The sequence below is a fragment of the Lissotriton helveticus genome, chromosome 5_1, assembly GCF_964261635.1.
Source record: "Lissotriton helveticus chromosome 5_1, aLisHel1.1, whole genome shotgun sequence".
NCBI classification, from domain to species: Eukaryota; Metazoa; Chordata; class Amphibia; order Caudata; family Salamandridae; genus Lissotriton; species Lissotriton helveticus.
Window position 1 is genome coordinate 1,904,357,041 of NC_136065.1, and position 23,248 is coordinate 1,904,380,288.

Consider the following 23,248-nt stretch of genomic DNA (forward strand, 5'->3'; position numbering starts at 1 on the left):
TGTCCGCTGGCAGGTGCCCACCCTGCAAGGGACCTTGCCGCTGTTGTGGTACCCCGAGCGAGTGCCCACCTCGCTTAATATTTAGATTTAAGGCCGGTGCCCACCCGGCATTGCTCCGTGTATTCACCGCCGCGGCCCCGAGTGAGAGGAGGAAGCAGCGCCCGCCTTCAAGCCCGGGCCGCGCTGGGATTGGCCCAGCCGGTCGAGCCCCCTTCCGCGTCATCGCAGGAGGAGGAGGAGAGAGCCGGAAGGAGGAAGCAGCCTGCATCGACCGTCCCGAGGCTCCCGAGCACAGGAGGAGCCCCGGGGAAAGAGAACGTCCCTCCGCGGCCCCGGAGAGTCCCGAGGAGCGGGAGCTCTCCTCCAGCAGCCGCCGGACCCGGTGAGTGCCTGCAAGGGGAGAGGGGCGTCGGGACACATTGTCGGTGTCCGCCCCTCCCCCCGTAGTGCGATCTCGCACCCAGAGAGCAGAGAGCTCAAACCAGAGACCCGGATGTACGCGTCGCTTCGCTTTTAATGCACCACTTCACTTCTGATGCACCGAGTCGCTTCTCCTGCACCACTGCCTCCCCGAGCACCACTTAATTTCTCATGCTCCCCTTCCGGGCACCCTTTCGCTTGTTTAAATAGCAGCCTAATAATGCTCCTTGAACAATTAACACCCGTCTGCCACGTTTCATGATATTCAAATGTGTGGTCCGCTCTTACCACCTCTGTGCCCAGCGTGTGTCATCGTCAGCACATACACACGCGTGTTAGACACCTGCTAGTGACACGGATCCTCAGAGGCACGTGAACGCCTATGAGACCTATAACTCCCCCTCTTCCTCCCCCCCCCCCCCCCACACACTTCGGCCATAGTTTCTTACAGATCTGTCGAGGTAAATACGTAAATCCTCAAGAACAACAAATCGCCGACACTAGGGACATGTTTGGGAGGAAGGCACACTCTAAACACGTCAGCTGCGGTCACTGTCAGTTAATTCATGTGACATTCCTACGTGTGACTGCATTCGGGGATCTCCTTTCCCAAAGCCAGCCTCTGGGTAATTGGTTAATTAGAGGTCATAACGGTGAGGAAATGGCCTCCAGAGGGCATCTGATTGAATCTACGAGTTAATGAGCAGCTAATAACCCAGGAACAGCGAAGCAAAGAAAAGAAGGAAAACGGCCACCACAGTGGTGATGCGAGGCGTTTAAAGAGAGAGTGCACTGGCAGCCGGGACAGGAACTTGGGGAGTAGCTTGGCTTAGTAACGGCATCTCAAGTTGGTGATGGTGGGCTGGGGGTGGGCTGGGGGCGGGTTGGGGGGGGCAGGGGGGGTTAGCCCATTCTGCTGCCTCACCGCAGTCATTCCGCTGTGAAATAAAATGCCTGCAACCCGTGGGCATACTCCTGACTAGCTACACAGGTGCCTAGATCGTGCAGGGCAGGTGGGGTACACATTGCCATGCGCATCACTATTCCATGGTAAACGCTTCTTGCAAACTTTTTGTACCTCAATACAAACAAGCATTTACAATGCAACGGTTTCGACTTTGGAAAAGTTAGAGCTATTGGCAATGTAAAGGACAATGCCATTTATTTATCTGTTTTCAAAACCAACACATAAATACAAATGTTGTCATTTACCATGCCAATAGCTCAAACTTTTCCAAAGGCGAAACCGTTGCATTGTAAATGCTTGTTTCTACCATGGAACCAATCTCTGAAAACACGAGAACTCGAAACCGCGCCAGTATTTTTAGTTTTGGTTTTTTTGCCTGCTAAATGTAGTATTTTGGGGCCCTGCTGTCGAGTGTAAGGCGTATGCAGTGTACGTACGTCTGTGAGGATCTCCAGATTTATAACCTACTGTGACCTATTCGTTAACAGTCTTCAGTTTGGTTGCAAATGCATGGTTCAGTTTGGAGGCCAGAGTAGCCGATCGTCATGGTATTTAAGATAGCAAAGTGTCGTCTCCTTCCAGGGCTGAAATGGGAACTAACAGCCCTGGCGAAAATGTTCAAACCAGGACCGTTCCCTTCCTACCCTCTCTCTGGCTCGCTTTCCATCCATCCATCCATTCCCTCTCTCATTTCCCTCTCCTGCTTGTCTTTGTCTTCCTAGCTCCCTTCTTTACGTGTCTACGTTGGTGTGGAAAAACTCCTCTTTCTTTTCTTTCTCTCTCGTTTTCTGAAGCCCTGTTGTGAAATTAAACTGGGGAAGCGGGAGAAGGAGAGGCGTTTGCAGCAGCCATTGGCCTTCACAATCCGGCCTCTGATGACTCCAGCCCGCAGGGGAAATGCCCGATGGAATAAGTGGCAGCCACCCTCCCTGTATGCAGCTCGTGTATGAGCTGAGTGGAGAAGTGTGGCTCACTGGTTAGAGCGGCAGACTCTGATGCAGAGCTCTGGCCCGGACCAGGGTTCAGTTCCTGTCGCGGTAGGGTCTTGGGCTCAATGTCCTCGGACCCGATAATTCTCTCGCCTCGGTGCCTACTCTAATCATGGGTCCCACTCTGCAACTCTGGGCAATAGCTTTCTTAATCTCCACACCGGCCCTACCGCTAGGATGCCTGGCACCTTGGGGTGCCCAGGAGTGGCCACCTCACAGGAACAGGCCAGGACGGGTTCCTCAGCGGCACAGCGCGGGGACACACTGGCTAGTGTAACCAGGCGCTTTATAAGCTCAGTATTTTTTTAAAAAAATTTTTTTAGGAGTTTGAGGGCGAACCCTATTGGGCTGCTGCCATTTAGATGCCATGTTTATTATGGAGTCTCAAGCATACGCTTGCGCCTGAAAAGAGCAAGGGCCCTGTTCATGTCTCAGAGGGGAAGGGAAGGGAAGAGAAGGGGTAGGGGCAGGGGGTCGGACGAGATGGCGGGAGCGTACTGTTCTTATCCATACCAGTATCCTAGGTAAGAGTTGTGCTAGCTTGGGGGGCAGAAGCCTTCACGACAGCGATTGTTAAGCCTATAATTTGTCTAGACTGCCCAGAAATGCAGATTCATTAATTTCATCTTGTGTTTTCTGTTGACAGATTGCTAAAGCCAAAGGCGTTTTGAAGAATTTTCTGATTGAGCCATTTGTTGCGCACACACAGGTGGGTAGAGTCCCTTGATTCAAAGCCACTGTTCAGAGTGACTCTGTATTTGAAGTATGGGCCACTGTACTAATTCTTTGGGAGATCACAGCTGAAAATTCTTGTATTTTTGTTTTTTTTACTAAACCAATTGGAGCTGGATTGTCCTGGAGAACTGTCCTTCGAGCGCAATTATATCTTGCTCTTGCAGAATTTGTTTTACTTTTTGCTATGTTACACAGAAAAAATACTGAAACCGTTTGGGAAGAATGGAGAAGCGTATGAATACGGCCACGAACGTTATTTAGGGGTCGCGGCTGCGACCCCTGGTCGTCCTTGGCACTGCCTTTGCTACCCCTGGCATCATCCGTGGCAAACTCAGTGGCAGGAACACAGAAGCATCTCTTCCTTATGGACGTCGCTAGGGCTTCACTCGATCTCTATTTTTTTTTAAAATATATTTTTATTTGCATTTAGAATCAACACAAATGCCAAGTCACAGTTATTTCTCCACAATCCCAGAAATCCCCCCCCCCCCACTATCCATAATGCAAACATCATACACAGTATATCTTGAATAGCCACCCGCCGCGCATAATACATGGCTGCAGCAGACTCCGGCCCCACCCTCATAGGTCCCTATAATGTCCGGTCCCATGACCCACCGCCTAGTAATGAGAATTAGGGTCTCGGTCAGCAGGAGTTGTGATATGTCAGCCTGATCCCAGACCCCCATCAAGGCCATGATACTTCCTCCATTTACCCCAAACTTTGCGAAACTTTCGGGTGCAACCCCATGCCTTATAGGTCACTCTTTCAGCCGCCCTGTACATATCCATCCCTCTCCTCCAGTCCCCTACCTTAGGCTCCCCAAGCCCGCGCCAGGTCCCGTTTTTCCACCACTAGGGCCAGCAGCGCAAAGATCAGGTGTGGGCGACTCAAATCCACTTCAGTGGATATTCCCAGTAACACGAATTTGGGGTCCACCGCAAGCGTCACTTCTAGCACTCTGCTCAGTTCCCCCAGTATCTGCGTCCAATAAGTGTGTATGATGGGGAAGTCCCAGATGTTATGATAGAAGGTTCCCTGTTGGTGTCCACACCTCAGACAGCAAGGGTCACTAGCTCTGCCCATACGATGTAGCCTGACTGTCATAGTAGACCCTATGCAATACCTTATATTGGATGAGGCGTAGTCGGGATTTAATCTCGACTCCTCTGTGATGCATCAGCGCCGGCTCCCAGTCCAGTGTGGCCATCTCGCCCAAATCCTGTTTCCAGACTGCTCATAGCCTCCCCAGCCTATCCGGCGTGTTATTATTCAATGTCCTATATGTCAGGGATACTAGCTTATTGGATATTTGCTCGTGCAACAAACGCCCTTCTAACGAGACACCAGCCTCATTCAAGCCTCCAGAGGTGGGGGACCAACTCCGATCCACCGCAGAGGCGCCACGCGCTCGGAGGGATCACCACCCCAGGCCGCCTTCTCTGTCCGCAGACCCCTCGCCACGGAGCACAGGCAGCGAGGCAGGCTTACGTTCCCCCGACCCCGTGAGGCGCCATCTTGAGTCTTCCCCTCGCGTTTAGGCCGGCTCGGGTGACGGGCTGCAGGGCTCGATTCCGGCTGTGTATTCACCTTCCGTCACGGCAGGATCATTCAGGGCACCTTTCCAGTTGGCAAACTGGTATTCTCTGGGCCTGCAGGGCACCAGAATTGATGTCGGCTGAGGCTTTCTGCCGGAGCTCGGCGAAAGCGCGTCCTACACGACCATGCTGCTGGCCACGCCTCCCCCACGCGATCTCTATTTTTGACAATTTTTTATTCTGCTAATGGTGACTAATATTGCATTAGTCGTTATTAGTTTAATAAAAAATGGGGCACAGATTAGATAGCTGGAATATGACTTTCCCTGCAGCTGAGGTAAGTAAACGCACATTATTTTAAATGCATGTATGTTGTGTTCGTGCTTGCAGTTTTGCGTGTGTTTATGTGAGAGTGTATGTGCATGTGTAAGCGTATGTATGTATGTTAGGGTGACCAACCGTCCGTAAATTTCACGGACAGTCCGTAATTTCGCCCGTCTGTCCGTTGTCCGTGAAGGATTGTTTAACGGACGCCATTTGTCCGTAATTTTAACTGGTCGCACAGCAGGCACAGCTGGCCCCCACCTCCCTTCTTCACTGCGATGCTGCTGAGGTTAGGTGTAACAGTCTCTATGCTGTTCCAAAGCTCAGACACCCATCAGCATTGGAGAGGCACAGCGGGATGGCAACCCTCACACCTCCAGCCCTCGATGAGCTGTTAAGAGGTGCTGAAGGTGACAGAGGGAGGGGCGGCAGCTTCAGGAGCAGGGGCTCTATTCAGATGCAAACAGCACTGAATGCGTCTTGTATACAACCATTTCTTGGAATATATCATTCTTACCCCACTTGAGTAGATTACACTGCTGGTTAGACAGAGCGTGCAATTTAAAGCTGTCCGCATGGTGCGTCAGGCATGCAATGGAAGTGGCCCCAAGTTTTTAAGCAGTACATTTTACAAAACATGCTCTGTAGAGATTCTGCTAAGGCAATGTTACTTCTGACTTTTAATGATTAAGCGACAGTGCAATCAACACTGCAATGGTTAAATTTTGGTGAATAAACTGTGCACGAAATTAAAACCATCACTGTTTACAAAGTTGTGCTAGTGTGGTCCAGATGGCTGCAGTCGAGTTTGCTTTAATATGACTGCGATAAGAGATTCCTCATGAAATAATGATGTACTTAGTAAATACTATTTTGTACAGCACTCAGCTGCCTTTATAGCTAGATTTGTGCCGTTACAAACATTGTCTGTCAATATGTATTGGCAAAGTAAGAAGGTCTGGCTTGTAAATTAATGTGGCCCTTCGTTGATGGTGTGCGAGTGCGGGTCGAGTATTGTAGATGGATGACGCAATTATAGAATGAGTCAAAAAGTGGATGAATTAATGCACAGGTCCATATATGTATGATGAGTGACACAGTAACTAAATTCCACAATCAATGAAGAGGCACTCTTGTAAACCAGACATACTGGTTTTGCCAATGTTATGTTTACCAGGTGACCATACTTGTACTATTACCAAATATCTGCCTCCCTTCAACAAGGGTCACTGACTTGCTCTTATGTAACATTGTGATTTAATATTAAAGCCTGTGCTTCCTTTACACATCCCCCAGGAGCATTTTAAACATAAGGTGATGTGGGTGTGGAACAATGTGAAGCACTTTGGACGAAATTTGCTTTCCAAGCGCAGTGCTTTTCAAGAATGTCTTAAGTCCATGTTTGTGCCCTTCCTCGGAGCCCCATGCCTGACCGGTCAGCATGCTCGCCTGTTTGAGATCTGACCTGGAAGATTTTAACTCTGCAGACATGAAAGTCAAACAACCAGTTTACAATTTACGTTATGTTGCCATGTTATCTATTGTGCAGCACATTTCTAGCATGTTTTCCTCATATATTCAAGATTTCTGATGATCAACGAATTACAGCAACAATTATCTAAGCAGCCATGCTGGCAGGAATGAGCACCCCCTACTGAGCCCCATTGTAAGAGGGATTTCCAGAAACTGCACCCTGGTCTTCTCTTTTGAACCCGCCTCCCAGGAGCCACAAAGACAGAAGATTTGAAGTTTGGTGGAGGGGGAGGGGATAGGAGGGGGGCATTAAATGGAACACAGATCGAGATAACCAATCATTTTAACCTTGCCCCATGGCGTATGTCCCCAGGAAGAAGCAAGTCATGAGGAAGAGTAGCCAAGCAACAGGGCCACTAGAGATAGTATATAACAGCTTTCATTAAAAAGAAGGTTATGGCACTTGCATGGAGGCAAAAGCTCTGAAATTAATTGTTCCCATCTTCTCAGTACATCATGGTGCGCTAGCCTTTTTGCTGCTTGTTTGTTCATTTACTGGACCCCTCTCTGCCCAGGCCTGTACTCTTCTCTTGCCTGCTCATTCTTCCCAATCGCCATGTGTCAGGGCATGCTTCATTCAATTTCAATAAACTCTATAGTTTAAGTAATTAAGCATTTTACTGCAATCATTTTTATTGTGCAGATGTAGATAAAACAGAAGTAGTCAATAGCATGGGTTGGAAAAGCCACTTGTTCAGTAGACTCAGCATGCTGCATATCCAGTCAAAGTGTTCCATGATTTAGAAGGGTCATTCAAAGTGTGTTAATATCTACACTCCATGTAGCTACTGCCTCCTCTTACCAGGCTATGAAGCTGCATGTGATTGAACTTTAAAGCCAAGCTGACCAAGCTCATGCACTGCGTTCATTGAACAAGGAAGCACTTGTGTGAGACATTCCCTTTCTGCCCAGGGTTCCAAATATCCTAGAACCGGCCCTGATTACACCGAGGCAGCACGTGGTTCACTTCACAGAGCTTAATTACTGTCACTAAATTGTAAACAAACCTCGATTCTTCAAACATGCAGTCTATATTGTAATAAAATAGAGAAATGGCATAATCGCACCCACACTGATTAACAAAGTATGGAGGACACACAGTTAAATCAGTTCTCTTAGAGTATCTCCTTTCAGTACTGTACATCAGTGTGGGGGGAGGGGGGCAACACTAACATTTTGGAAACAGAGCCTGTCTTCTCATTGTCTTGTCCAGGAGGGGGTGAGGAGCCCTCCCCCACCCTGGAAGAGACCAAGATGACACTAGAATACTGCATACCCAACCCTGTGTCCACCCTGGTGGATCCTGTTCCCCCTCCAGTGATGGCTCTTGTCCCCCATGTGGTGGCTCCTGTCCCCCCCACCCCCCGCCTGTGATGGCTCCTGTCCCCTCCTGTAGTGGATCCTGTCTCTGCCCTGGGTGGCTCTGTCCCAGTCCTGGAATGGCTCCTGCAGCAAGGGTGAAGTTCTTGATGGGCCTCTTCTCAAAAAGGCTCAGCTCAAAATTAATATGAAAAGGTGGGCGAGTGAGTAAGTGAAGGGATGGCTGGATGAATTAGTGAAAGGGTGAATGGATGAATGAAAGATTGAATAGATGGGTAATGGGAGGGGATGGATGGATTGATGAGTGAGTGGAAGGATGGAAGAGAGAAAACAGAAATAGCTGGATGTATGGGTGGAAGGGTAGCGGGATGGGTAAAAGGGTGGATGGATGAGTGAAAGGATGGATGAGTGAAAAGGTGGATGATGAGTGAGTGGGTGGATGGATGAGTGAAATGATGGATTGATTGATGAATTGATAAGTGCAAGGGCGAATGGATGGACGGATGAGTGAAAGGGTGGATGTAAGGATGGATGAGTGAGTGAAAGGGAAGGTAGATGGACAAAATTATTAATAGACCAGTGAAGGAGTGAAATGATAAATGGATAAGAGAAAGGATGGATTAGTGATAGGGTCAATGGATGGATTCATGAGCGGATGAGTAGACGGATGGATGGGAGGATGGATGGATGGATGGATGGAAGGAGGGTGGGTGGATGGATGGATGGAAGGAAGGATTGGTAAGTGAAAGAGTCGATGGAGAGAGAAAGGGAGGTTGATGGATGACTGAAAGGGTGGATGGGTGGAAGGATCAGTGACTGGGTGGATGGATGAGTAGGTGAAAGGATGGCTGGATGGGTGAAAGGGTAAATCGCTGGATGGATGAGTGAATGGAAGTATGGATGGATAGAAGAGTGGATGGATGAGTGTACAGATGGATAGGGTGAAAGGGTGGATGGATGGATGAGTGAAAGGATGGATGAAGGGATGGATGAGAGAAATGTAAGATGGAAGGATACATGATGGATAGGTTTGCAAATGGCTGAATATGTCTAGATATGGCTGGGCTTACTTATATACCATTGCGCGACCTCTGATGTGTCTGTAAAACTTATCCAATTGTCCTGAAGTTTTGTCCTGAATTTTGACCTCCTGTCCTGAATTTGTGTCCTGAATTTTGACCCTTTGTCCTGAATTTTTACACTCACCGTCCTGAATTTGCACCAATGCCAGTTGGTCACCCTAATGTATGTATGTGTGTAGAAGTGAAGTTCACGGGGCATGTGAAGTCACTTCCGCTACCCCAGGCATTTTGGTACATTGACCTCCATGAATATAGCAGCATGGACTGGCTGGGTTAAATTTTCAGTGAGGGGCTTCAAGGGTGATGGGACACTGGGGAACAAACCCGGATCTTGCGCTGAAATATCCACAGTTCTCACGGATTGTGTGGAAGCCTCTCTCTGTAGGATCCAGATACTTACCTCGGGCTTCTTCCTTCATCCATCAGCAAGCGGCCGCCTAAGGATTAGACTACAGTTGCTGTTGTCTGCCGAGTGACTGTCTCACGCTTGAAAATGCATGTTTTACACGTGCCTTTTAGAAATTGTTTTAGAAATCCACTCGACATTTCCTTTACCTTTCATGATTTGTTTTTCCACGGGGGTGGGTGCAAATGCTTAGCCCAGAGGCGCTCTTTATTTAGATTCTAATGCATTCCATGCATCTAAATTGCAAATGGAAAGCGTTTGTGGATGTTGCCTTGAGCCTTTGCCTTGATGTCCCCATGAAGTGATTTATTTTTGTTTTTGGAAACGTCATTTGGTTTATACTGTGACTCAGATCCCTCCTTGAATGAGGACTTGTGATTGATTGCAGCCTCTCGTGACTCTGAAGCGCTGGGATGTGAAAGCTTGATTTGTAGCCGCTGCTAAAGCGTACATGGTGTGTGCCAGAGTGAAAGAGCTCTAGAGGTGGATTAATATTGCTATACAGCGCTCCTAATTTTCTAGATCAATCACTACGCGTACCCATGGGAGTGCAGAGGTCTCGCCTTGATAAACTACAAAACTCTGTCCAAACACCCACCCACATGGACACCTACACAGGCCATGACCTGCACAGCAGTTTACTTAGTCACACCCACTCTCACACACACTTGCTCCCACTGTCTAGTGTACACACAAGCAAACACACTCGTTCACACACACACACACACACACACACACACTTTTCTGAACACACACATTTAACCCCTCTACCCCACCCCCCTCCTCGAGTATTAATTTTTTTAATCCCGGTTTTTACCTTTTATTATTTATTCACCAATTGGACTGGATCCCTAACTTTAAAATATTCTTAGTTAATATTGGTCTAAAAGGAGATTGGAAACCTAGTTGCTTCTCCTGTTGCACAGACTTCCCGAGGCTTCGCCGGGAGCAACAACGCTACCTGCTGTGGCGCAACGTGACTTTTTTAACTTCTGCTTTTAGCCTTGACCTTACCTGTCCTGGGGTTGCGCTCTGGTCACCGCGCACCCCTCCTGCCACCACTTCGCCCCCCCTTGTCTCCTGCTACAGAGCGCCCCACGCCGAGCGTTCTCCCCCCCTCTGACGGGCAGGTCACGGGGGCGGGGACGGGCGTGGCTACCATCTTGGGCTGCTCTGGGGTTGGCGGTGCAGCTCCTCTGTCCCTCCCCCCTGGCTAACTCTTCCGGGCTTGGCGTGTCCCGCCCCAGCTTCTCCTGTTGCACAGATCTCCCGAGGCTTCGCCGGGAGCAACAACGCTACCTGCTGTGGCGCAACGTGACTTTTTTAACTTCTGCTTTTAGCCTTGACCTTACCTGTCCTGGGGTTGCGCTCTGGTCACCGCGCACCCCTCCTGCCGCCACTTCGCCCCCCCTGGGCTCCCGCTACAGAGCGTCCCACGCCAAGCGTTCTCCCCCCCTCTGATGGGCAGGTCACGGGGGCGGGGACGGGCGTGGCTACCATCTTGGGCTGCTCTGGGGTTGGCGGTGCAGCTCCTCTGTCCCTCCCCCCTGGCTAACTCTTCCGGGCTTGGCGTGTCCCGCCCCAGCTTCTCCTGTTGCACAGATCTCCCGAGGCTTCGCCGGGAGCAACAACGCTACCTGCTGTGGCGCAACGTGACTTTTTTAACTTCTGCTTTTAGCCTTGACCTTACCTGTCCTGGGGTTGCGCTCTGGTCACCGCGCACCCCTCCTGCCGCCACTTCGCCCCCCCTGGGCTCCCGCTACAGAGCGCCCTACGCCGAGCGTTCTCCCCCCCTCTGACGGGCAGGTCACGGGGGCGGGGACGGGCGTGGCTACCATCTTGGGCTGCTCTGGGGTTGGCGGTGCAGCTCCTCTGTCCCTCCCCCCTGGCTAACTCTTCCGGGCTTGGCGTGTCCCGCCCCAGCTTCTCCCGTTGCACAGATCTCCCGAGGCTTCGCCGGGAGCAACAACGCTACCTGCTGTGGCGCAACGTGACTTTTTTAACTTCTGCTTTTAGCCTTGACCTTACCTGTCCTGGGGTTGCGCTCTGGTCACCGCGCACCCCTCCTGCCGCCACTTCGCCCCCCCTGGGCTCCCGCTACAGAGCACCCCACGCCGAGCGTTCTCCCCCCCTCTGACGGGCAGGTCACGGGGGCGGGGACGGGCGTGGCTACCATCTTGGGCTGCTCTGGGGTTGGCGGTGCAGCTCCTCTGTCCCTCCCCCCTGGCTAACTCTTCCGGGCTTGGCGTGTCCCGCCCCAGCTTCTCCTGTTGCACAGATCTCCAGAGGCTTCGCCGGGAGCAACAACGCTACCTGCTGTGGCGCAACGTGACTTTTTTAACTTCTGCTTTCAGCCTTGACCTTACCTGTCCTGGGGTTGCGCTCTGGTCACCGCGCACCCCTCCTGCCGCCATTTCGCCCCCCCTGTGCTCCCGCTACAGAGCGCCCCACGCCGAGCGTTCTCCCCCCCTCTGACGGGCAGGTCACGGGGGCGGGGACGGGCGTGGCTACCATCTTGGGCTGCTCTGGGGTTGGCGGTGCAGCTCCTCTGTCCCTCCCCCCTGGCTAACTCTTCCGGGCTTGGCGTGTCCCGCCCCAGCTTCTCCTGTTGCACAGATCTCCCGAGGCTTCGCCGGGAGCAACAACGCTACCTGCTGTGGCGCAACGTGACTTTTTTTAAACTTCTGCTTTTAGCCTTGACCTTACCTGTCCTGGGGTTGCGCTCTGGTCACCGCGCACCCCTCCTGCCGCCACTTTGCCCCCCCTGGGCTCCCGCTACAGAGCGCCCACGCCGAGCGTTCTCCCCCCCCCCCTCTGACGGGCAGGTCACGGGGGCGGGGACGGGCGTGGCTACCATCGTGGGCTGCTCTGGGGTTGGCGGTGCAGCTCCTCTGTCCCTCCCCCCTGGCTAACTCTTCCGGGCTTGGCGTGTCCCGCCCCAGCTTCTCCTGTTGCACAGATCTCCAGAGGCTTCGCCGGGAGCAACAACGCTCCCTGCTGTGGCACAATGTGACTTTTTTAACTTCTGCTTTTAGGCTTGACCTTACCTGTCCTGGGGTTGCGCTCTGGTCACCGCGCACCCCTCCTGCCGCCACTTCGCCCCCCCCTGTGCTCCCGCTACAGAGCGCCCCACGCCGAGCGTTCTCCCCCCCTCTGACGGGCAGGTCACGGGGGCGGGGACGGGCGTGGCTACCATCTTGGGCTGCTCTGGGGTTGGCGGTGCAGCTCCTCTGTCCCTCCTCCCTGGCTAACTCTTCCGGGCTTGGCGTGTCCCGCCCCAGCTTCTCCTGTTGCACAGATCTCCCGAGGCTTCGCCGGGAGCAACAACGCTACCTGCTGTGGCGCAACGTGACTTTTTTAACTTCTGCTTTTAGCCTTGACCTTACCTGTCCTGGGGTTGCGCTCTGGTCACCGCGCACCCCTCCTGCCGCCACTTCGCCCCCCCTGGGCTCCCGCTACAGAGCGCCCCACGCCGAGCGTTCTCCCCCCCCTCTGACAGGCAGGTCACGGGGGCGGGGACGGGCGTGGCTACCATCTTGGGCTGCTCTGGGGTTGGCGGTGCAGCTCCTCTGTCCCTCCCCCCTGGCTAACTCTTCCGGGCTTGGCGTGTCCCGCCCCAGCTTCTCCTGTTGCACAGATCTCCCGAAGCTTTGCCGGGAGTAACAACGCTACCTGCTGTGGCGCAACGTGACTTTTTTAACTTCTGCTTTTAGCCTTGACCTTACCTGTCCTGGGGTTGCGCTCTGGTCACCGCGCACCCCTCCTGCCGCCACTTCGCCCCCCCCTGGGCTCCCGCTACAGAGCGCCCCACGCCGAGCGTTCTCCCCCCCCTCTGACGGGCAGGTCACGGGGGCGGGGACGGGCGTGGCTACCATCTTGGGCTGCTCTGGGGTTGGCGGTGCAGCTCCTCTGTCCCTTCCCCCCTGCCACGCCCCTACTGCTTCCTGCGGCCCATATCATGGCACTCCTATCCCGGCAGCGCAGCGGGCGCGTCGAAGGCGCGCCGAAGTTGCGCCTAAGTTAAGCCCGTCTGCGCCCGTCCGCGACGGGCCGGGTCCAGGGGCCACACACCTTGCCCCTCTGCTTGCCTATTCACCCGTTCAGCTCCATTCCTGTGCGGCTGATGTCCCTCTCCCCCTGTCCCTCATGCAGCATCTTATTACTCTAGGTATTTATGCCCCTCATCCTGGCCGTATCGCCTCCCTGCAGTCCATCCCTTCCCTGCACTCCCAGGTCCCTATGCCTCCCATCACTACCCCTTCCTCCCATACTGTCTCTGCCTGCCTCCTCAACACTCGTTCGGCAGGCAAGCACCAATCGCAATTATTCAATCTCCTTACCTCTGATTCCCCCGATATTCTGTTTTTAACAGAAACTTGGTTTTCAGAGGCCTCCCTTCCTGATATCTTGGCCATCCTCCCCGATTCTTACTACGCCCTCCGGGCTGATCGCCCTGATGGCAGGATCGGCGGGGGTGTAGCCTTGATTGCCCGGTCTAGTCTTCAATTCCAGCTCCTTCCCCAACCTTCTATAGCCGGTGTGGACTTCCTGGTTGCTCGTTCTACTAATCTTCTTCTCCCTCTGACAGTCGTTCTAGTGTACCGCCCCCCCCCTGAGTATGCCTTTATTTGTGGCCTCCCTGCAGGAACTCCTCGCTACACTTGTAGTTAACAACTCGTCGGTTCTCCTGCTGGGAGACTTCAACTACTGGCCTGGTGATCCCAGGGAGGACCTGGCCTCTAAAGATTTCACGTCCACTCTCCTGTGCCTTAATTTCCAGTCCCTTGTTTCCTCTCCTACCCACAATCTTGGCCATATACTCGACCAAGTTTGGTCATCTCAGGATATTGTCTCTCCCCCTAATATTCTTCCCTGCACATGGTCTGACCATTCCCTTATTTTTTTCAATATCGACCTTGGCTCCCCTCATAAATCCCTTCGCCCTAAGAACATCTTTGCCCGCAGTTGGAATCGTGCGGATTTGCATTCTCTTTCTCTTTCCCTTGCATCCTCTCCCCCTGATCTTAACGGTCTTTCTCTTGACTTCCAGGCCGCTGCAGTCAGCAACTGGCTATCGTCCTCTTGTGATCAAGTTGCCCCTCTCAAGATAGTTAAGTCTGTTCGCCCTCACGAGGCCCATAAATGGTTCAATTCTGAACTTAAGGTTCTCAAATTGGAACTCAGACGCTCTGAGCGTCGCTGGCGCCGTAATTACTGGCCCGACCTCAGGGCCAACTATAAACGCCTGTTGAATGACTACAAAAAAGCCATCCTGGCGTCTAAGACCAAGTACTTTTCTGAGCAGGTTGCCTTGTCCGCGAACAAATCTAAAGAGATTTTTTCTCTGGTTAACAACTTGGCCACCTCTGATCGCGTATGTCCTAAAATCATTCCTACTCAAGCCCTCTGTTCCTCCTTAAACAACTTCTTCATCGAGAAGATAGTTAAAATAAAATCCCTGCCACTCCCTTTCTTCCCCATCATTCCACTCCCTCTCTTCCTAAATCTTCCCTTGATTCCTTCCCACCTATTCCCTTGGACACTTTCCTTGCCCTGCTCACTAAGATCAAATCTGGCTCTCCAGCCGACTGTGCTCCTGCTCGCGTGTTGAGCACCCTTTTTACCTCCTGCCCTTCCACTCCTCTTTCTCTTCTTAATGCTTCTCTCTCCTCTGGTTTGGTTCCCTCCTCATTTAAATCCGCTATTGTCCTCCCTATCCTTAAAAAACCTGGCCTGGATCCCTCCCTTCCCTCCAACTACAGACCTATTTCTCTTTTACCTTATCTTGCTAAAATTCTCGAAAGTTATGTTACTTCTTGTCTTTCCTCTTATGTTGAGTCGAACCATCTCCTCGCTTCCCATCAAGCGGATTTCCGCTCGGGCCACTCCACAGTCAGTGGTGCTTGCGGTTCTTGATGAGCTGAAAGCCAAGGCCGACACCAACTCCCCTCAAGCTCTGGTTCTCCTCGATTTGTCCGCTGCGTTGGACACGGTTGATCATTCCATCTTACTTGACCGTGTCGGCGCAGCGGGCATTCGGGGCTCTGCTCTCTCCTGGATTGCGTCCTTTCTTACAGGCCGCTCTCAAGCTGTTCACCTCTCTGGCTTTTCTGCCTCCCCTCTCCCGGTGTCCTGTGGGGTCCCCCAAGGTTCCTCTCTCTCTCCTCTTCTTTTTAATCTTTATATTCGTCCCCTCATTGCTTCTCTTCTTGACCTGGGGGTCTCTGTGTATAACTACGCAGATGACCTCCAGCTCGTCTTTGATCTTTCCTCTTCGTCCCACTCTTTATCATTTTTCGTTCCACCTTGGTTTTCATTTCTGGATGGATGAGCGCCAATCATCTCAAGCTCAATCCAGACAAGACCGAGCTTGTCCTGACTGGTGGCTCATCCAGCCCCTGGTCCTCTGCTTTCTGGCCCTCTATTCTTGGTCCCTCCCCCACTCCGGTGTCCTCTGTTAAAACGCTGGGCATTAAGGTCAGCCAGGACCTGTCTATGCACGATCAGGTTAGCTCTGTTGTATCCTCCTGTTTTCTTTCTCTTCGTTTGATCCGAAAAATTTCTCGGTTTTTTCTCTGGATTCCCTTAAAATTATAATTTCGGCCCTTATTATTTCCCGTCTTGATTATGGGAACGGCTTGTTCGTCGGCATCCCTGCCTACGAAACTCGCCGTCTCCAAGCAATCCAAAATCAGGCTGCCCGTCTTATTTTTCATTTTCCCAAAACTCATCACATTACTCCCGTCCTTAAATCACTTCACTGGCTACCGGTCTTGCAGAGATCCCTATTTAAATTAGGGTGTCTAGTCTTCCGTGCCGTTGACCGCTCCGCTCCGGCGTTCATCAACATTCTGATTTCTACTCACACCCCTGTTCGCACCCTCCGTTCCTCTGGTTCTGCCCTTCTCACTGTTCCTCGCTTCCGTAAATCCCGCACTGGTGGTACCAGATTTTCTGTTCTTGCCCCCCGGTTCTGGAACTCCCTTCCTCTATCTCTGCGTTCAATCCCCATCTTTTCACACTTCCGTAAAGCGCTTAAGACCTTCTTGTTTGCCCAGGCATACTCTGGCTAACTTCCTCGGCCCTGTTCTGTCGTGACCTGTAGAGCTCTCAGCACCAGGAAGCCGTTTGGCCACCGTGCGCTCAATAAATACCTTATTCATTCATTCTAGTTAATCTGGTTGCAAATGGAGATAGGAAACTCGCAACCAAGTGCTTGAGCAACTGTCTTGTTTTCAATTAGGGGTACATGTCCTTAAATGCTGAATAGATTATTTTTGGGGAACATCAATAAGATAGCTGGTAATATATATTAAGGTAAAGTTCTGTGATGTTTGTGCAAAGAGACCGGTTGAAGAATGAGAACAGGCAGGATAAAACTTGAGAGATAAGAATAAGGGGAGTTAAGCCTTTTGAAATTAAATGATCCAAGGTTTAAATGATCTAAGGAGGCGCATGATATGTTAATGGGTTGTGTACTGTTTTAGTTGTGCAGACACATTGGGTGATAAAAGTGAGCCATGTGGAAAAAAAAAGGTGGTCGACGGGAATGCGGAAACAAGCATTTACAATGCAATGGTCTCTTCTTTGTTAAAGTTAGAGCTATTGGCATTGCTCATGACATTATTTTTGTTTTTAAAACATATAAATAAATGGCATTGTCATTTACAATGCCAATAACTTAATCACTCGCAAATGCGAGACCTATTGCACTTGCACCTACACAAAGAGCCACACACACATACAGACAGAGCCACACACACAGAGCGCCACACACACACACACACACACAGTGCGCCACACACACAGAGCGCCACACACACAGAGCGCCACACACACAGAGCGCCACACACACAGAGCGCCACACACACAGAGCGCCACACACACAGAGCGCCACACACACAGAGCGCCACACACACAGAGCGCCACACACACAGAGCGCCACACACACAGAGCGCCACACACACAGAGCGCCACACACACAGAGCGCCACACACACAGAGCGCCACACACACAGAGCGCCCCACACACAGAGCGCGCTCCACACACAGAGCGCGCTCCACACACAGAGCGCGCCCCACACACAGAGCGCTCCTCACACACAGAGCGCGCCCCACACACAGAGCGCCCCCCACACATATACACACACACACACACACACACATATAAACACACACACACACACACACATATAAACACACACACATATACACACACACACACATATACACACACACACACATATACACACGCACACACATATACACACGCACACATATACACACACACACACATATACACACACACACACATATACACACACACACACACATATACACACACACACACATACACACACACACACACACACACACATACACACACAGCGCCACACACATATATACACACACAGCGCCACACACATATACACACACACACAGCGCCACACACATATACACACACACACACACACACACACACACACACACACACATATACACACACACACACACATATACACACACACACACAGCGCCACACACATATACACACACACAGCGCCACATACACACACACAGCGCCACACACACCTACACACACACAGCGCCACACACACCTACACACACACAGCGCCACACACACCTACACACACACAGCGCCACACACACCTACACACACACAGCGCCACACACACACACAGCGCCACACACACATACACACACACAGCGCCACACGCACACAGCTGTTGCGTTTGAGTGTTACTAGCATGCTTGGACCTGAAGCATGCTTGTCAACATTTGGGAACACCCAAAGGCAAGAATTTTCTGCAGAAAAGGAGGGCGGCTGCCACCTTGCAATGCGTGAGCCATGGTTGAGCAGGAATTTTAAACAAGAAAAACTAGCACAACCAAGGGGCAGAGGCAAGAAAAACTAGCACAACCAGGGGGCAGAGGCAAGATAAACTAGCACAACCAGGGGGCAGAGGCAAGAAAAACGAGTTTATTAATGTGATTAACACAACCATCTTTCTCCGAGGCCAAGCAGAAATGCCTCGGAGAAACGCAGCGTCATTTTGGGATTCGGGGGCGTGTGTTTCTTTCTCTCCTCTTCCCATTGGCTGGAATGTAAAATTCCAGCCAATGGGAAGAGGAGAGAAAGAACATGAAAAAACACGCCCCCGAATCCCAAAATGACGGGGCTTACACTGACAGACGCCCCTCTTCTCCAATGGCTGGCCTCCGTTTAGGAAGCCAGCCAATGGAGAAGAGGGGCGGGTTCAAGCCCCACACTAAGAGACATAAGATCTCGCTGGCGAGACTGCGCAAGCGCAGCCTACGCAGGCCGAGACCTAAAAAAAGGAGAGGATGACTAACAAAGAGCTAAAAAGAGAGAAGTAAGACGAAGGGAAATAGGGAAGATTTTGTTGTAAAGCAGGATGTAATGTCAGCGGTTGAGATGCCCAAGTAGTTAATATCTGATGGGGAGAGTAGAAAGTTGACAAATCTGACCAGTTGTTGAACGTAAGGCCTTGGGGAGATGATTAGGTTTTACGCTTGGAGGCATCAAGGTTTTGGAGGGTTCAGGATTCTGACTGTTTGGAGAGTTGGATATCAATTTGTGGTTGGTGGTAGTGATACTGTGCTGTATTGGGACAGCACTGATTGGGTAGGTAGAGTGGGGATAGCATGCGTGAAGTACTGATTGAAAGGTGGCATTTGTTGGGTCAAACAAGGATATATTTGGAGTAGAGTTTTTTTTTGTTAATGTCAATTGAGCCATAAAAACTTGAGTTTTTGTCAATGTGATGGTGACGAGGAGCAGATGGATAATATCAGGATGTCGTGTTCACCGGGAGAATGGTTGATGGAAGGAGGAGATTTGTGTAGAATATTGGGAACCAGTTCTAGATAAAGTGAATTACTACACCCCCAAATGGGAGCAGTAAGTGCCAGAGTTCTCCAAGAGGAGTTTTTGCAGGATTTTTTTTAATGTTGATTCCTTCTCAGGTTCTGGTCTCCCGGAATAAGGAGGGGAGGTTTCAGAACATCTTGGATCAGGTATCGGGAAACAGTTAAGTGAAGTATATAGCCTGCCATAAATATGTCTGGCACAGGTTGTGAATCCAGGCTGTCAAAATGATCTGGTGGCTTTAGTAGGGGAGTACACTACCACTATGTGTGCATTGACTGAGGTGACGTCTGTGGTTGTAATGCGGTCCATATAAAAGACAGAGTATGGTTGTGCGTGAATAATTATGAAGGAGACCAACTCCTTTGCCTTTTTAAGCATTGTGAGGCTTTGTCAGCGAAAGAGGCTAAGCTAGTGTGAAGAGCAGCGCTGCAGCTTTTACCCTCGGCTCAGTCCTTGTGAGAGTAAAAGCCACTGCTAATGACGTTGCAGAATTCAGTTTACTTTCTGTATTTGTATTTGTGCTGATGTGGGGAAAATAGAGTATTTTATATTTAGTCATGTCACTTATTTCATTTTAGACAACCTACTTGCCGACCCATATCTTCTGTAACATTTATTTTATACCCATCATCAAAAATGTGTTTTAATGTTTATTCTCAATTGTTATTTTAGCTTCGCTGTCTGACCTCCTCTTTGTATAGCACGTTAACGGAAAGATGGTCTAACCTTAGCCTGCATAGATAAAAGAAATTCCATCCACCCATTTTTACGAGCAGAATTGACATATTTATTGAAACTGCAGTTTATTAACCTCTTTCCCTGCAGTCCCCTGTACACCCATGTAACAAGCCTGCTGAGTTACCAAAACATTCCAGTTACATTTTAATGCATATGCTTCTCAATAAGCAGCTCTTAAAGAGGATCAGACTGACTGGCTATGGCAGAACTTGAAGCTGTTTTTCTATCCTGCTTAGAGACTGCCCGAAAACCTGCGAAGACCTCCTCGAAATCGGAAATAACAAGCATTGGCATAGCCAATAGGTCTCGCCTTTAGGACCTTATAAGTGTTTAGTTATCCAGCACAATATCCTTGGTGCAACAACATAAACTATTGCATGACTAAATACTTATAAGGTCCCAAAGGCGAGACCTATTGTCTATGCCAATTCTTGTTTACATATGCTAACATTGTATGGGAAAATATTCCACCTCATAGGTAACGGTCTAACACTACAATACACACATTTTTGTTTGGGGGGCGGGGGGCTGCAGATGATGGATTGTGTCATGTGTCATATGTTGCAAATCCATGAATCTGCAAAAAACTCTGCAGCAGCAGAGTCGCATAATGGCAGTGGCCCTACATATAGGGCTAAGCTGTCAATCACGTTTGCATGTTGAAGGGGACATCCAGTTGAAGCGGACTGAAACCGTTATTTGTATCCATGTGCAAGCCGCAAACATTGACCAAGAGGCGCTCCCGCCTGCTTATTACTTGATGACGTCTGCGTTGTATTAAGTAACTATATGCTACTTAAAAATGTACTCCTTGAGCCCAGCTTTTATATCATTGCCCCGCCGCACGTCTCTGTATTTGACTACTTTAAGGCAGATAGAATTCATGGCTAGTCCTCTCAGCCTTTCATCCTTCTAAGGTTGATAAAAATGATTGTGCTTTAGTGAGTTTCAAACGTTCATTATTAAACAATGATTCAGTCGGGAACAAAGTGAATGTTCCCTTTATAAATAAGTCGGTTATTGTAACAGCTGGGACATAAGAGCAGGGCGGATGAAGGAAGAAAAAAACACTTAAAATGGAACAGGTACGGGAACAAAGAAAGAATTAACAGAGGTCCTGCTTTTTAGTTACGTGTCTCATCATAAGCGTCTTTAGATGTTATTCAGCTGATAGATTAAACTGAAAGGGTCAGTTTATTGGATAAAATAGAAGAAATTAACAATAAAAAGAAAAGAACTGAATTTGAGGAGCAGGATGCCGACGCCTGCCACAGACCGCAGCGTTGTGTGAAGGTTGCTTCCTGACAGCCTCCGCCAGGCCCCGCTGGGATCCCGCAGACATGCCCTTCGCCAGCTAAATTTTTGCATAACGCTTCCCTACATGAGCAGCAACAATCCAGAAAACGAAGCGCCTTTGTGGTCCTGTCACACTGGTGGAGCAATGTTGACTTCGGCTGGCATTTAACGCAGCGGAACAAAGACTCCTCGCTGCCTAAAAGATGTTGCCAGACTCTCGACGTCAGGGCAGTCAGTTGGAGAGCACGCATATGTGAGCGTCCGTGTGCGCGGGCGAGAAGTCGAAGTGCATTAAAAACAAGAAAATAGAAACTGTGTGCCACATGTGGATGTCCGGATAGAGGGCGATGTTTCAAACATGAGGCATCGTACAAATAACAGTGCCCGCTGAGGCAGACTCACGGTGAGTGACTGCTGAGCCTCCTATGCAAATCTCGTTTACCTTGCGGGAGCGAGCAGTGGCAGGCGGGATAATTGCTAACAGATGACCTGCTGCTCGCTCCCACAAGAGAAACGCCAAACGTACACGCGTTGCAATAGAAAGCAATGCAAAACGTGCACGTTTTTGGCCACAATGCTGATCGAATCCAAAAGGTACCCTCCTACGCATCGCATGCGCGCTGCATAGGCGAGACCTAAAAAGGGCTACTTGAGAAAGACCCTCTGATGAGTAGCTTCTGTTTTGTAAGCGCTCTCTAAAAATACAAAAAAATGTAATTCTTTATAATCACGTCATACCGGGCTGCAAAGACCAATAGTCCCTCACCCCCACAGCCCCCCCCCAAAAGTTTGTGATAAACGCTGGTGTTAAAATAGTGTTTTGCGTTTGCCTTTTTTTTTTTTTTTTCTTTTTACTTTTTTGTACGGTCATGAACATTTGCATTTAAGGAGAAAAATATGTGAAAGTTTACAAAAATACGATGTTACTTTTTTTCCATCAGTTTAGTGCAATCTGATCAATTTTGTAAATAACTATTTTTCCCTTAAACTTTTGGGTCCATTCCTTGCCATGCTATTGAGTTTACACTTTGATCATTCTTTTTTTTGTAACCCACTGATTTCTCTCACCATCTGCTTGAAATGGTTTTAAATGCTTAATTAAATTATGTTGACTGTGCTATAAAAAACTATAGTGTAACCTTGCTATTAAGGTCTCCCCTGGCACCCTGACCAAAATTCTATATTGTAACCCTTCTATTAGAAGATTGCAGGACACTTTAAATCTAACTCTGGTCAAGCAGTTTGTCTTTGGCATATTTCTCCCTCCTTGCACCTCAGATTTTGCCCCAGTTATTGATTTTTCAATGTTTCAATGTTTCAATGTGTGCACCGACAAGCTAAACATCTTATGAAGGGGATACCGTTTTGCACTGACCCTGTCCAGGAGGAGCCGTTGTTCTTTTCTCTTTGGGACTTGCTTTGCTGCTCGCCGGACCCGCTTCGCGGGTCCCCCTTCGCGGATTTAAGGAGCCTGCATTGGTCTCGGGGCAGAGGCGCTGAGGTCGGCAGAGGCGAGGGCTGGACTTGCAGCAGGGCTGCGAGCGGTGCCGCAGGGACTCCATCTCCCAGGAGTCCCTGCACGATTCAATCTGCAGCACCTGGTCCGCTCTCCCTGCTTGCCCCGCCCCCTGACCGTTCTCCACCCTTTATAGCAGGCATAGTTAACCGCTGCGCGGGAGCGTCCCGGGAGCGTCCCGGGACCGTCCCCGGCGGGACAAGGGCGGGACAAGGGCGGGACCGTTAGTGGCCGGGAGAGGCTGGGCTGGGCCACCCCTCTTATTCTTATGGTCCCGTACCCCAGTGCCCACAGGGGATTGTCTGTAATACCGGTCATATGTGGCAAACACAACTGTGAGTAGTTACCATCTAAGGGTTGGTTGTATATAGTAATATCTTACTGAACATTTACACTCCCTTAGGGAGCCGCAGTGTGTTTATAGGGCAGTTTTTGACAAGTGCTAAATTCTCGTCCAGCATCCAGTTTCCT

At 50.2% G+C, this 23,248-nt stretch overlaps 1 protein-coding gene across 7 annotated transcripts in view; it reads left to right on the forward strand.

Moving 5' to 3' along the window:
• ACLY (ATP citrate lyase) overlaps window positions 1-23,248 on the forward strand; it is a 362,794-nt gene that overhangs the window by 49,498 nt on the left and 290,048 nt on the right. For all 7 annotated transcript variants that reach the window (XM_078645438.1, XM_078645433.1, XM_078645436.1 and 4 more), the window contains exon 4: window positions 3,023-3,085. In XM_078645438.1, the coding sequence (XP_078501564.1) occupies window positions 3,023-3,085 (63 nt within the window). The remainder of the gene's footprint in view (window positions 1-3,022; window positions 3,086-23,248) is intronic.